The 16,751-nt window shown below is 30.3% G+C and overlaps 1 protein-coding gene across 1 annotated transcript; it reads right to left on the bottom strand.

Annotated features, from left to right (window-relative positions):
• Positions 1 to 2,068: 2,068 nt before the first annotated feature.
• LOC139786158 (fatty acid synthase-like) lies at positions 2,069 to 16,489 on the bottom strand. Its single transcript, XM_071725303.1, has 16 exons — positions 16,050 to 16,489; positions 14,901 to 15,194; positions 14,341 to 14,548; positions 13,793 to 13,953; positions 13,263 to 13,580; positions 12,660 to 13,153; positions 11,957 to 12,261; positions 9,422 to 9,820; positions 8,330 to 9,354; positions 8,025 to 8,263; positions 7,111 to 7,804; positions 5,960 to 6,788; positions 4,533 to 5,008; positions 4,127 to 4,381; positions 3,470 to 3,727; positions 2,069 to 3,376 (listed from the first exon to the last, which is right to left on the bottom strand). The coding sequence occupies exons 1-16, from the start codon at positions 16,410 to 16,412 to the stop codon at positions 3,242 to 3,244; spliced, it is 6,453 nt and encodes a 2,150-aa protein (XP_071581404.1). The 5' UTR covers positions 16,413 to 16,489; the 3' UTR covers positions 2,069 to 3,241.
• Positions 16,490 to 16,751: the final 262 nt, after the last annotated feature.

Genomic DNA, 16,751 nt, shown 5'->3' with positions numbered 1-16,751 from the left:
AAAAGTGTGCTCCTAATATGAGAGATCCCGGGAAATCGTTAATAAAGTGCAAAATACATCATATTGCAATTAAAAAACTTTATTTAAAGTTTTTGAAAGACAAATGTAATGGAGAAGCATATTTGCAACAATCGTAAACCCACTTATACTCAATATTGTACCTAATCTTCCCCCTCCACCCTTTCCCCTCAAATCAAGGTCAGCACAGTCTTATAAATTCGTATAAACCTTCCCTTAACGTTAATATAGTATTTTCTCTTCTTTTATTACTATACAATAACTTTCATACTCCAGCAACCCAGGAGTACCCTGAGTATCTCATGTTACGAGCACCACGCCTTGCTGTTTCGCGATCACCAAATCTAATCTCTACAATTGAGCAACTCAACATATCCCGTATTTTCCTATTAATACGACCTTACTCTATCGCTGCATGCAGAACTTATTGCCAAATATTTATTAATTATATAATAAACAAGGTTTAAAGACTCATATCCATGCATGGCACTTGACAACATCCAATTTCACAATTTCTTTCTCTGCAACGACTACACGCACGATCAAACAATGAATTTTCCACTAAATAGGTTTTACCCCAAGGGCAATAAGTTCATGGTGGAACCAACAGATAGGGCCTATTAGTTTAGCAGAAACCTCGCTGTCGCATATTAGGAGCCTATCTCATAATAGGGGACTTTCCTCTATATTTCTTTAAATATTTTTTTAAAGAAATATATACAAGTATCGGAGTATATACTCCGGTGCACCAAAACGGTTGCCAACAGATTGTGGCAACTTTTATGGCAATAAGTATACTACGAGCTTTCCGCTTGTTTGCGTAAGGTAATCGTTGTCTGCATAATGCTTTTAAGTTGCTCTAAACGAAATTACTGTTGTCCGGTGACAGCAATATGATGATAACTGAAGGGAAACTTATGCCAAACACTATTTCCTTTTTATGCCAAGGAATGCTTGGCTATCTGGGTACATAATGTTTATCATCTTCCATTGGGAAAACATGTAGGAATAATATCGTACAAGTAGAAGTAAGATTCAATGCGTACAAAAAAAGATCCATCGAAATTTTATTTTAGTAATGCAATACATACGGATGCAGAATGAGCCCAGGCTCATACTCAGCTCTCGACCCCACATTTTTCGACTATAACGCTATCTAGAATCATCAAAGTACAACTACTTCTATTCGAGAACTTGAATCGAGGACTTGGACCGATTTCTAGCATCGTGTACACAAGGCTTAAGAATTGTCCATATTTCACCGTCTGATTCAAGATGGCTGACATGGGTATCCAGGGCCCTTATAATTATTACATTTTCGCATATCACGAAGAAATTTCTTAAAAATAAAATAAAAATGCATTAGTTTTTTTTTTACAAGAAACTACATTGATGTTCAGGCAAGTACAAGCCGGAATAGCATCCTTTCTTTAAAAAGAAAACAAAACAAGCAGACCTTGCATATAGAAAAAGAAATTGTTATGTACTGTTAATAAACATTACGGACAATCGAGCCCCTTGTATTTTATTCAAACGTATAATTAAAGAATAACATTTTCGCAAATAATTTTATCGGGAGATATATTATGACAGCGGTTATTATGGCAGATAACACTTATGTTTGTCTGCAACATGTCAGCAACATGACAGCAATGAATGATTCATCGTTCCATCTTGAGCATCATGATGCAAACGTGACGGCAACAACACATAAATGATTTCCATCCGTTATTGTGTATATGTCATCAAGCTATGAAGTTTTTTAATGTATCTCGTTGCTAACGAAGTGTTGACAATATGAAATTGTCACAAATCCCTCACAAATTGATGCTGTCACGTTGCAATCAATTTGCTGTTAATAGAAATATAATTCATATGAGTTCAACGTTCAACCCGACAAGCATAATGCTGTCTCACCTTGTCCCAAGTTTGTCAAAATTAGTTGCATTAACGACAAGCTGCTTGTTGGCAACATGGCAGCAAACTCACAGCACTTGGCTATCTGGGTAATGGAAAGAAACCTATATCCTTGACGTGTTACATTCTGATATATTATTTATGCAATTTATTTATTTAACGAAACAAAGGTAATAATACAATTACTTACGTTAATTTATTACAATTATTATGCGTTTCTAAATTTAATGTACGTCGTAGAAGAGTGTTACAGAATTAAAAATTTCCACATTTTATTTGTTAAATAAAAAAAGAAATGATTTAATTTTGACATTATTGTGAACGGCAGATGCATTTTTCAACTAAATTCATTTTCAACCTTAATAACTTACTTGAGCCGAGAGAGAGAAATTATAATTTAAATATACAATAATTTCTACTTTTACTATGTAAGTAATTTTATTAATTTTCGAAGTAAAATTTATTTTGTAAAATAGCCACATCAATGACTTTTTTTGGCCCAATTTCATATAATAAATAATGAATAAGATTTTTTGTAAAATAGCCATAGCTTTTTTGTTATGACTTAAATTAGCACTTATGAAGAATCAAAATCAATGGTCAAAACCAATGATTATGTCATGATCAAGATTTAATAAATATAGTCAGTCAGGTCGAATAAAACAATTATTTTAAAAATTATTAAAATTTAAACACATATTACACACTTTATGGTTTTAGTTTTTTTCTCAACAGAATAGTAATATAATTTTGCCAACTGAGAAAATAACAAGTATATGTATAATATTAGATTTAAATTTATTATATTGCCATATTTGAATAAAGTATAAATTATATTATATTTCATATATGTATATATATAATTGTTAAAGTATTTTAATAATAAATGTATATTATGTTGGGACATAATATACATTATATTAAAATATTATGCATAACATATATAAATTATATTATATGGTATTCATTCAAACGTGGCAAATAAAAAATTTATATTTTACTATACAGTTTTAGAAGGTATAAGACAAGCTTTAAGAGATCGTAGGTCTCACCGAAAGAATCAATTTTTCTTAAGAAATCCGTGTTCTTCGACGCAACTTTTGAGGAACTACATGTTCTTGTTTGAATCGCTTATAAAGCAGGCAACTCACACTTTCCTTTAAAAAATTGATTCTTTTAATCATCCCCTACAGTTTGTCCTATACTTTCTAAAACACCCGGTATATTATATATATCATGTGTATAATATTTTTATACAATATATATTATGTCACCATGTCCCAATAAAATATATATTTATATTTTATTATTGTAATAGATTATCTTCTATCTTATTATCTTCTATAAATGTTTCATTAATAGCTAATGTAATTTTTTCGTTGTCCATCATTGTGATATGATCACCTTCCACATAATGAATTTGCACTTTACCTTCGGTAACCTGAAAATAAGTTTCTTGTTATAAAGCTTCTTATTATTTCTAAAATCAAATAGTCTTATATTCCAAAAATATCTCTATCCAAATTAAATTTACCTTATGTAGACCATAATCCTCTTCAGTAAAAGAAGCAATTGGAAAGTAGGTTGTAGGTTTTAGCAATGTTATAGGTGATTTAAGGCGAGGTAATAAAAAACTATCATATTCCTGTATAGCAACTATATGATTGTAAACTGTGAAATATAAATTTTTTTTATTTTCAGTGGTCAATAGATCTATCTCGTTCGGGAAGTGAGCTAAAAATATTTTCAATTTTTCGTTCCATGTGTTACATTTACTCAGCTCTAACGCAAGCTGTAAATAAGAAAATTTTATATAATTAATAATAATAATTGTGCAAAGGTAACATCTGCGTTTTATTAATATAATATAAAAAATTTATTGAATTTTTGAACCATAAAATCTGTTGTTATTCTTATTTATTTCATTAAAATTTCTTACATATTTATTAATGCTCACTTATTGTGCTTTTCATCTAAAACTATTATTATCATTTAATCATGACACATACAAAACAAAACGTAAAACAATTTGTTTTACTATTTCAAGATTCAAATACAATCCCTGAAGATATTCATGTTACAATGAATTATTTTATGTGTTATTAATTTATTTAAATTTATATAAGATTAAAATTACATAAATAGCTTTTACAATAAAAAATCAAAATGTATTTTTTAATTATTTACTAACCTTTTTCTTGTTAATTATAGTGTACATTTCCAATAAACGAAGAAATAGCACATTTTGTAACTCATCTGGCGAAGTACAGTTCAAAAATTGATTAGTCCAAAATTTCAGTAGATCGGGAGCTCCGTCTATTAATATTAACCGTCCTGAGAAATCTTTAGCTTCTAATAATCTTGCTAATTCAATGGCAATTAAGGATCCAAATGAATAACCCACTATTAGAAATTTCCTTTGATCTTTCATTTTCTTTAATACGTGCTAAGAAAATAAATATAAATGTATGTGTAATAAGCTGTGGTATAATACGAAAGATTTGTAACTCTAATTGTTAAATATTACTTATATATATACCTATAAACTATTTAAAAATAATCACAATAAATATTTTAATTAAATTTAATTTCCTTACAGGCAGCAAATAAGCGGCTGATTTCATCACTGAATGACTTTCATCAGGAATATTAAGTACACCATGTTGCAAACACGTTGCCGAAGATTTAATTCCTGATGCCATAGTTTTATATACGTTTGAACATCCTTCGATTCCTGGTAAGAGAAATATATTGCCTCGATCAACCTCTGTCTTGGTAATAAATTCTACAAGAATATCTGGAACAAAGTCTGCATCCGTCATTTTTCGAATCAGCATGTCAAAGCCTTCCAAATTACTTGGCTCAATTTTATTTGTATCGTGTATCTTTCCTTGTTCGGTTGTAATTGTCATTTGTCGAAGTTTAGCAAAATTTAGAGTTTTAATGTCTTGCGCTGTTAAGGAAATATCGAACTCTCTTTCCAACGTTTGCTTAATTTCAACTGCCATCATCGAATCCATACCTATTTCGAACAGTGGTACGTTTGGTGGCACTGTGTTTATGTTCTTTAATCCTATTTTGAAATAAAGTAAGAATTGTATAATAAAATCAATTTTATGTTATTCTAGTTAATCTTTTAAAATTGAATATACAACAAAAATTTTAATTAAGAATCAAATTATTACATTTCTTGGTGAATATGCATAAAAGGTCAGCACTCACCGATTTTATCGCCACTTAAATATGTTGTAGAGGGAGGGGGTCCTTCTGAGTAATTGTACGTAAAAAATAAGTGAGGGACGGCATTGGTTTAGAAGAAATAGCAAATTGAAGTATCACAATTTTATTACTTTTTTTAGGTATTATAAAGTAACATTAGTTCTAAGAGAAGTAATTTATTGATATGTGTGTATAGACAGTACACGTGTAGGCGGGGAAGGGCTACCGCCTCTCCCCCGCAAGCAAGGGTGGATGGAGGTGGACTTGGTTCGCGTGGAAAGTTTTTCACCCATACAACAATTGGGTTGAGTCAGACCTTTGATTACATTGAAGTTCACCTCACCCCACCCTGCTTATAGGATAAAACAAAGTCTATCATTGTATGATTCAGGTTTTCAACTTTCCACGCGAACCGAGGTCCACCCCCACCCACCCCTGCATGTGGAGTAGCCTCTCCCCCGCCTACATATGTACTGTCTATACACACATATCAGTAAATTACTTCCCTTAGCACTGACATAAACTGTTATATTTTTTAGTTACATTATTTGTTCTTAACTTTTAAATAAACAATGACCGCCGATTAAGTTATAAGGAAAAGTTATTCAAGATCACGCCCTTGACAACATATGTTAAGGTTATTAAAATCGGTGAGGTTGCCCTCTTTCTGTATAATTATCTTTTTTATGTGTGTATTTTTTAACAAATAATTGTAGAGAAATAACATTCTCATTTCACTTATATTTCATGGCTATTATATGTATTTAGTATTTTTCTTTATTTAGCTTTGCATAAAACTGCTTACCCATTATATGAGCAACTATTTCATAAATATTCATTGATCCGCCAATTTTTGCTTTTTCAGCAACAACCATACTGCTTACAACAGGTCGATCTTGTAACAGAAATACTTCTAATGTCTTCAAACAGGAAGATATTCGTTGTTGCAATGTACCTCCAATAACCAATTCCTTATTTTCTTCTTGCATATCTGCCACGAGTCCGACATCACCAACAGCACCCCATTGTATCGCTAAACCGTGTAATCCTTTTTCCATCCTTTTCTCACAAATTCTCTCCATTACGGAATTAGCCATCCCATAATTTGTCTGACCTGCGTTTCCTCTTCCACACGACACGGAGGAAAAAACGACAAAATGTCGAAGTTGCAGACAGATCTTCCTCGACAATTCGTCAATTTTTTTTATCATCCATCCTTTTGATTTGAATGAATCCTCGAACGTTTGAGGTGATTGATTTTGAAATATACAATCTTTTAAAACAACTGCAAGATTAAATATGGCATCCACTGGTGCTCTTTCTTCAGCAAATTTTAATAGGGATTCACAATCTTCATGTTTCAAATTATCATTGACTGTAACGATCTGTACATCCACACCGTAAGATCGCCATAGTTTTACTCTTGATTGCTGATATCCTGTTCTGATCCCGGTTCGTGATGTTAATACCAGATTTTTTGCACCTCGAAGAGTCAACCAATCTGCTAGCTCTAAACCAAATCCGCCAAGTCCACCCAAAATAACGTAGCATTTATGCTCCAAACAATAATATCGTGGATGAGCGAGTAGTGGAGCATCCAAAGGCTCTTCCTCTTTGTGAACTCTGATAATTATCTGCGAATAAGCAATTAAGAAACAATCGTTTTTTCTATAAAGTAATAAATTATAAATAACAAAGATTTCATATTTTATTTTATTATTGATATTGTTTCGCATTTTATGATTAATTTTATTATTAATTTTAATAAATTAATAATTAACGTTATTAATATAAATACAAAAAGTTTCTTGGTCAAATATAATTATTTAAATAAACCTACATTTGTTACTACCTTTATAGCATTAATTAGAAATAAAGAATTGTTTCTAATTTGATATGATAAAATATTCTGTATCATAATTACATATTTCTGTGTATATTAAGAAATAATTGTACCTTGCCAATATGTTTTCCAGCGGCCATATATCTAAAGGCAGCTTCTATTTCATTTCTTTCAAAGACTCTTCTGCATAGTGGTTTAATAGCACCGTCTTTTAAACCTTCTGTTATTGTTTTCCACAACCTTGACTTTTGTTCTGCGTTTGAATAGAATAATTTGTCTAATAAAATGCCATAAAAGCTGATATTTTTAGAAAAGATAGATATATCCAAGGAATTATTGGAAAACATATCAAATTTTCCAATTTCTAGAAAACGGCCACCATTTGCTAAACAGCGAACAGATGCTTGTAATTTCTCTTCGGCTAAGGAATTCAATACGATATCCACCCCACGACCTTTTGTACGCTGCATAATCATTTGTTCAAAGCTTGTATCTCGAGAGTTTCCGATATTATCTTCGGGAATGGAGGGAAACGTTTCTCTTATAAACTGTCGTTTTTCGACAGTTCCAACTGTCGTAAACACTTCGCAACCTTCGTGAAGCGCAAGATGGATCGCAGCTTGACCAATGCCTCCAGTACCAGAATGAATTAAGATTTTGTCTCCCTTTTTCATTTTACCCTTTATGTATAAAGCATAGTAACACGTGCTGTAAACACACGGAATTGTTGCTGCGTCTTCCATTGTCCACTTGTCAGGTATAATCCAACTAAGATATTTATCGGCCACAAGAATGTTCGTCATTCCTCTATGCATAAAAATTTTGAAAATATATTTATTTATCTAAACGTTACTTTAAAATGACGTATATCATGCATATTTTTAATTTAATATTAAATTTAAGTTAATGTTACTTAAATTGAAACGTTATTAATACTAATTAATGATACTCATATAAAATAGAAATTAATACTGTCAATTGCAAAAAGTTCTTTCTATCGCATATGTATTGATACTCTATATTTTACCCGTGTGAACATAATCCCATTATCCTCTGCTTATGCGTATTGAAACCAACAAATTCTAAGCCAATGAAACAGTCGTTACCACGTTCGAACGGTGTGATAGTTTCAGCATTAAGTCTGCCAGTAGCTACCATGATATCTCTAAAATTAATAGACGTATAAATTACATTAACGAGATTTTCATGGTTAATGCGAGACATTCTGCTCTGTGCCCAGCAGAGAGTACTCATATCTCCTTGTACCTGTTATAAGTAAACATTAATTAATATTATTTATTATAAAATTTATAATAGAACATCTTAACATACCATCTGCGTAACGTAAGCCCTCTGAACAAGTTTTGATTCTAACGATGGTAATGGTAAATGCCTGTATGATCCCCAAACGTTACCGGAACGTATAACGTTGATGGGTAGGTCCAACTGTAGCTGCTTCGTGTACAATGGTTCTTGCAAAGAAAATGTAGGCGCTTTGTCATCTTGAATAAATACGCTTTTAATTATTGCGCCGCCTGGTTCTTTTCGCAAACAATTAATAAAACCGAGTAGCCCGCATTCGAAGTCTTCTTCCGAGACGAGAATTATCTCTGTATCTACACCAGTCTCGTTTTGCACATTCATGATTGATTTCAGTTCGTCTACCCATGAAAATTCGTAATTGTTCACATGTACAATCCGCTGGTTTCTCGCAATATTTTGCATTTTTCTTAATAACAAAAGCTTTTTGTCATTTATTTGTTTTTCCAGTATGATATCCAACTCATACATTTTCAGGCATGAATAATCGTAGACCGCACCGGATTTCTCCAAAGTCAGTAAAAAACCCTGTGGCATTAACAGAGACAGCAACTGTTTATATAATTTTTTGCTATTTTTTGTCAAAATATCGAAACCAAGGACTATCAAACAATTCTCGTCCTTCGACAACTTAGTAATTTCCGTTGTAGAAACGTTGTCGGGCAAAGAAATATTTGGGAATTTCTTGTGGGTCGTCACGAGTTTAGTGTAATGTCGAATCTGCGGTAAATCATTTAAGATTTCACTAACAAGTGGATAATTTAAATCTTCAGGTGCCACTTTGTCACTATCATCGACAAATTCAATAATTTTAACATTTATCATATTGCAACATTCGAGTGCAATGTGCATCGACATTCTTATTGTATCTTGCAACGACATAGTACCTAAATCACGATGAGCAACAAATTTGTATTCTTCAAGAACGGTATTAACTACTTTTTGTCGGCGAGATATAGGTGTAGCCACAGTGCCACAAATTTCTATTCCTCCAGATATTATAGCGTCTAAAGACTTGTAACGACGAACAGAGAATTCTGCAACGTAACAAATGAAATTTATTTGTCAGGCAATTGGCCGCATTGTATCACTTATTTTACTTACGTCTATCTTCAATTGGATAATCCTGAACTATCTGTGCGTGATATTTCGGATCAATAGTCAGTTTGCGAATTCTTGTTGGAACATAAAGGCTTCTTGAATTCTGTCCCAATATCATCATCTGTAACATACTGTCCATAAATGCCACCCAATTAGATGTCCATGCGATATGACCGTTTGATCCAGTAAACGATGCGCTTTTTAATCCACGAAATGCGCCGGCATATTGATAACCGCGAAGTCTTAATTCCTTATAGATGTCTTTTGTATTCATTTCTTCCTCATCATCGATACATTCAGCAAGATTAGCTGATATTTTTTCATTTTCTATATTGGTTGGAATTCGTACTGTTCCAGTAACAATAGCATTATCTCCTTCGATTATTTCAAACCTATTGCTACCTAGATATAGGTGTAAATTTATTAAACGTAATATAATTTTATAAGAAATCAAAATTAATATAAATATGTCAATATGGAGCTGGACTTTACAAAAGCAGTTGACTTGTGAAAACCCGGGAAAAAATAATTAGATATAATCATATATAATTATATCTGGTATATATATAATTATATATAATTATATATGTTTTTATATGGGGTTATATCTAATTATACATGGCCACGTGTGCAATCAGTGGTCCCACATACAACCAGATATAGCACCATATCTACTTGTATATAAATGTATATAATTTTATGTGAAGCCAGATATAATGATATGTGAGTAGTGCACCCTACATATAACTAGATATAGCATTATATACAACTATATATGCAGTCATATATAGCCAGATATATTTATGTGACTAATCTGGCGCTATATACAACCAGATATAGCACCATATCTAATCGTATATAAATGTATGTGAAGCCAGATATGATGATATGTGAGTACTGCACCCGACATATAACTAGATATAGTATTATATACAACTATATATGCAGTCATATATAGCCGGATATATTAATGTGACTAATCTTGTCCTATGTACAACCAGATATAGCACCATATCTAATCGTATATAAATGTATGTGAAGCCAGATAAAATGATATATGAGTAGTGCACCCTACATGTAACTAGATATAGCATTATATACAACTATATATGAAGTCATATATAGCCAGATATATTAATGTGACTAATCTTGTCCTATGTACAACCAGATATAGCACTATATCTGTATAGATATAGATTCGCAAGTCATCATATATGCTGCAGATATTTAATCCTAAATTTAAAAATTTATTTGAATTGTTTTTATATATATTATAGATATTAAATTCAAAAATTCGTTACATAATATTATATAATTCAGTATTATAAAATAATATTGCAGGTCATGTGTGCGTATGGAACTTGCCCGGGAAAAAAAAATTATATATAATTATATATAAATATATATGATTATATATAATGCAATTATATATGAATTTTGTCTCTATATGATCATATATAATTATATATAATCATATATAATCATATATGACCATATATAGTCAATATATATTGGAAAAGAACTGTTAACTTCGATAATAAAGCATTGATAAATTAAGATGTATATTTTTTCAAAGGCTATAGAATCAAAAGTGAAATAATTTATTCCATATATTACAACTTGGCACTGCTTGACATGAGATAGTGCCGTGTCTCTTGATACCGTTTTTATACCACTGTCCGTCAAATTTTAAATACGAGAAACGAATCCTATCGAATATATATATTATATAAAAAGTTTCACATACATTTTGACATGATTATATATAAGTTCATATAATTTATATATAAAGTATATATATAAGAATTAAGCATTTATCCATGTAGATTATATATGATTATATATAACCATATATAAACTTAAATTCGGATTATCCGATAGGTGGCATCCGATAGGATTTATTTCTCGTATTTAAAATTTGACAAACAATGGTATAAGAATGGTATCAAGAGACACGGCAGTATCTCACGCCAAGCAGCGCCAAGTTATATGTAAATCATTTCACTTTTGATTCTGGCTTTTGAAAAAATATACACTAAATTTATCAATGCTTTATTCCTTAATCGAAGTTAACAGAATTCTTTTTTAATATATATAAAATATTTATTATGTTAGATATAATCACATATGATTATATATAAAATCGACATTAGATATAATTAGATATAAAAAATGAGCTGATAAAATTGTATATAATTGTATATAATTACATATAACCATATATGGTTATATAATTATATGTGGTTATATATAATTATATACAATTATATACAATTTTATCAGCTCATTTTTTATATCTAATTATATCTAATGTCGATTTTATATAATTATATGTGATTATATCTAATCATTTTTTCTCGGGAAGAAAGAAGATTCCGTATTAAGATTAGTTAATCTCATATATTTTCTTTGTATATTTTTTACATTTTAATTATGGTATATATTGCGCCATAAAAGCGGCATATAAGCTTTAAAATCTAATTAAAAAATAAAAAACTTACGCTAGAAAATTAATTGTTTAATATGTAATAATATTACCTTCTTGGATCGAGAGAGTTAATTCGATCTCATTTTGTTGTGATAGCACTGTAGCACGAATAAAATTAACGTCTTCAAATACAACTGGTGTATTGATATATTCTTGGTTTTTTAACAATGCGATCATCTCCCAGATATAAAAAAGATATCCCATAGCAGGAAATAAATTTTTTTCATTAACGACATGACCCGCAAAATACACAAATTCTTCATCAGTTGTAATAATACTGACAACTGTTTCCCTTTTGTCAATTATTTTTTTTGGACAAAATTGCACTACAAGGAAGTTCTCTGAATGATCCCATCTGAAAACGTCATTAGAAATTTTTATATAATCTTCGTGTAAACGAATTAATTGTGAAAATTACTTAATTCAAAATTTGATGTAAAATTGAAGCACAGATTCTAAAATATCACAGTTATCTGCTCTTTGTAATAGGCATAAAAGGATTAACATATGTATAAGAATACATTTATCTTTGAGATAAGTAAGGTGATAGAATGTCTTCAAAATAAAGAGATGTGATTTTGAAATTAGATGATAAAACTAACCAAGTTCGAAAAAGAGTTCAAAGTTCTAATTCGATATTATATTGAACATGATGTTCTCTTCTGACTATTTCACCTAAATATTTCAAAATTTATGAAAGTGTTTGTTTTTCAATAATTTATCCATTTGTGCCTAAACGAAAAATATGCATACCTTATGAGAGGAGAAATTATTGGGGTACCGCGGCTTACAGGAAATTCCACTGTCGGATAGAGATTTGCAATCTGTGGCTGCAATCCTGCGTTATAAAGTTTTCCGATTGATTCTAAAAATATCTCATTATTATGATCCTCGGTTCGTTCATATAGCGCTACGTTTGTTACTGTAGAGTATAAATAATTGTTTAAAATGTGTTGAAGAATATTCTGAGGAGATATTTCAATCGTCACTGTATCTTTTGGAACTGAACGTATCGTCTTTGCGAATAACACCGGAGACATCAAGTGATTTGTATAATGTTTTGAACATAAAGGTATAGTATTGGAGTACTCGTGAGAGGATGTTGTCAGCCACTTTGAGCTATAAAACTTTTTTTGTGGTAATGTTCGGTTCAAGTATTCTTCAGACTTAGCTACAGCAGGTTTGATGTAACGACTATGAAAAGGTATATAACCACAAGAAATTTCTTTTATAGATATACTATTCGCCTAAAAGAATGAATAAAATCATAAGTATTATTAATTGCTTGTTTTAACAAAACAATTAAAGAAACTAGATAGAAGATAGATTATATTGTTTATAACCATTAATATATACCTGCAATTTGGTGAGGAATGTTTTTATAGAATTCGTTGGTCCGCTTACAATAAAATTAGAAGAACTATTGTAACAAGCTATATCGATATTCGAAGGACACATAACTTTTAAGGTTTCAAGGTCGAGGTTAATTTCAGCCATGGAGCCATTAATTATTTTCGACTCGTAAAGGGCTAAACCGATGAAATATGCCGACAGAATCGTTTCTTCGGCCGTTAAACATCCATCGGCATATCCACAGATTAGTTCACCAATGGAGTGACCGATTATAAAATCGGGGACTACACCAATAGATGTTAAAAGGTCTACTAATCCAATCTGCGATACATATAGAAAAAATAGCTTCCCATTTGTTTTAAATAAAGATTAGAATTATGAAGTAATTATGAAATAATTTTTTTTAAATTATGTTTATAATATATGGTATATATATATATATATAGTATATATATAGTATATATATAGATATATATAGTAGTATATATATAGTATAATTTATAAAGGCCAAAAAAAGAGTTTTTTTTCCTTACCTGTAGTCCAATAAGACCCAATAAAAAATTAATGATATTATCAAAAATATTTTTATTATCACTTATTAAAATATTTGTAAGTAGTATGCCATAAGGTTTTAAAATGGTATCGCATTTCTGGATGGCCTTGGCAAACACTGGGAATTTCATTAGAGCGCGACCTATTAAAATTTTAATACAGTTTCTAAATTTCAATATACAGATATGTACATGCATCTGTGTATTTAGATAATTAGATTTTTTTAGTTATCGGTAAGGGTACGTAAGAAACTCTAGCCTCTTCCTATATTGTAATATTTGTTGTAGGATAAAATTTAATTTTATTTGTGAACTGTAATAAATTAAGTTCTTGACAAATAGTAAGTAATAAATCAAACTTTTATGTATATATTATTATAAGTTTGATAACATACTAGATAAGAATATGTTATGATCATGATCGTAACTCTCCATATTTGTACGTTCTGTATACTTATATATCCTATAACTTAAAATTTTTCTTTGTTGAATGTACATTTAAAATATTTTATAATAATATATTTACTTACTTATCCCAAACCATTGAGATCCTAATCCAGAAAATATAAAACAAATCGGTCTTCTGATATATGGAGTATGTTCTATTTTATTAATTATATTATGAGATATTTTAGACCCAGTTATCATGTATCCTCTGTAAGGATGACTTTCTATATCATCATTATGAATATGATGTAACAGAGATATAAACTCAGCATCTATTGGTCGATTTCGCACCTGCATTCAGTAACAAGAATGTACATTTTATAATTCTTGGAATAATTTTACACAAAAAAGGACAATAATACTATCTTATTCTGCAGTGTTTTACTTTAGCAATTATTAAATGCATTATTATTACTTAATATATTAAATAAATATATATTTAATACATTGACTTTTCTTTTTTGTGCAAATTTGAAATAATTTCGAAAGCGATTATGTACGCAAATATCTTTTTAGACACTATATAAATACACGTGTGTATATTTAATTGTTATGTTTGTCATATTTATATGATAATACAAAAGACTAATGTCAAAAATTATTTCTGAAATAAATGAAATAAGCCATTATAATCTTTGCTTACATCATCTAAGATGATTTTAACTGCTTCTTCCGTACGTCCAGACACAGCTACAAGTCTAGGTAAGTCATCATTCAAAGCTGCATTGTTGATTTTTTGTTTAGGATTTGACTTTAATAATATGTGGCTATTAGCCCCTCCAAACCCAAAAGAATTGATACCTACGTAACCACCCTCCCATTCTGTTGGTTCAGTGACGATCTTTATTCTTCCTTCGATAATAGCAGTTAACTCTTTTCGCGGACGCTTGAAGTGTATAGTAGGCGTAATTATACCAGTTTCCATCGCTAATAATACCTTTAAGAAATCACATTTTTTTATTAGCAGTAATTATAGTAATTATTTCACATAAATGTATTATATACATATGTATTATAATTGTAACAATATAAATAAAAAATATAAATTGCTATAATCACATTTTAAGCAAAGTCAGTGTTAAGGGGGTATTCTACTCTAAAACGCGCTTTTTTCGGGATTTTTTTACAAGAAACCAGTGAAAATTGTTAATATCAGCTTTTTATGTATATATTTTATTATCTTTAGAGAACATAAAAAATATTTTTTGAAGCTGAATTAATGAATATAAATATTAATTTAATATAAATATAAATTTAATAAACCCTATAAAATACATGGCAAAAAAAAACGGTGCCCATGGTTGCGCCCATTCTGGTTGTCTGAAACAAAAAATTCAAAAATATTCTTAATCAGTATGAGTTTGGCTATAGCAGGAACTAGAATGGAATTTTTAAATTGAAAATTTAAAAAATAGCGGCACTTTGAAAATTTAGTATGAATTTTCTTATGTTTCGAAGGTTGTCAAAATCGTAAAAAAAATTTTTTTCACTTCATTCTAGTTCCGGCTATAGCCAAACTCATACTAATTAAGAATCTTTTTGAATTTTTTGTTTCAGACAACCAGAATGGGCGCAATTATGGTCACCGTGCCATGTATTCGATAGGGTTTAATTAATATTTATATTCATTAATTCAGCTTCAAAAAATATTTTTTATGTTCTCTAAAGATAATAAAATATATACATAAAAAGCTAATATTAACAATTTTCACTGGTTTCTTGTAAAAAAATCCCTAAAAAAAGCGCGTTTTAGAGTAGAATACCCCCTTAAATCATTTTATTACAAATGTACCTTTGCGATTTGACAAAGGCCACTGGTGGGTTCGGAATGCCCAATATTCGATTTTACCGAGCCCATCAATAAAGGAGTGTTTCTTTTAGCGCATAAAGTCTGGTCAATAGACATAACTTCTATGGGATCACCGACAAGCGTACCAGTTGCATGAGCCTCTACGTAAGATAACTCATTGGGCGAGATTTCACATTCCTTATACAATTCACTCAACAATATTTTTTGCTTCTCATGCGATGGAAAGGTAATACCTTCTTCTTTAAAACCATCGCAATTTATTTTACCGTGTACGATGGTCGCATATATTCTTCTTGCATTTTTTGCTTTTTGCAGATATACTACCGCGATCGTCTCGCCACGCATATATCCGGCACCTTCCTCGTCAAAGGGTTTACAGTAACCATCAGAAGATAGAACCCCTAGAAGGAAATTAATTCATGTTATTAAATAAAGTTCTTCAAGCTTCGATTCAATCTCTAAATGTAAGAATAGAAAGGAAGCATGGGCTTATTGAACATTACAGACAAAGAGTGCAATTGTTTCACAGAGCACGTTATTGGATAAACAAAAACGTAAAATAATAACATAATCTTAATATAATTCACACACAACAAGAGTTTGTTGATTTCACAGGAGACAGTACAAAAAGAAATATTTGTGCTAATGCATCCGAACGAAATGTAATTGTTCTATACTGTTCGA

The sequence above is a fragment of the Temnothorax nylanderi genome, unplaced genomic scaffold, assembly GCF_030848795.1.
Source record: "Temnothorax nylanderi isolate EJ_2023f unplaced genomic scaffold, tnyl_v1.0 TNYL_tig0967_pilon, whole genome shotgun sequence".
Classification (NCBI taxonomy): domain Eukaryota; kingdom Metazoa; phylum Arthropoda; class Insecta; order Hymenoptera; family Formicidae; genus Temnothorax; species Temnothorax nylanderi.
The sequence above is the reverse complement of the archived record's forward strand: the minus strand, read 5'-3'. Positions and strand labels throughout refer to the sequence as shown.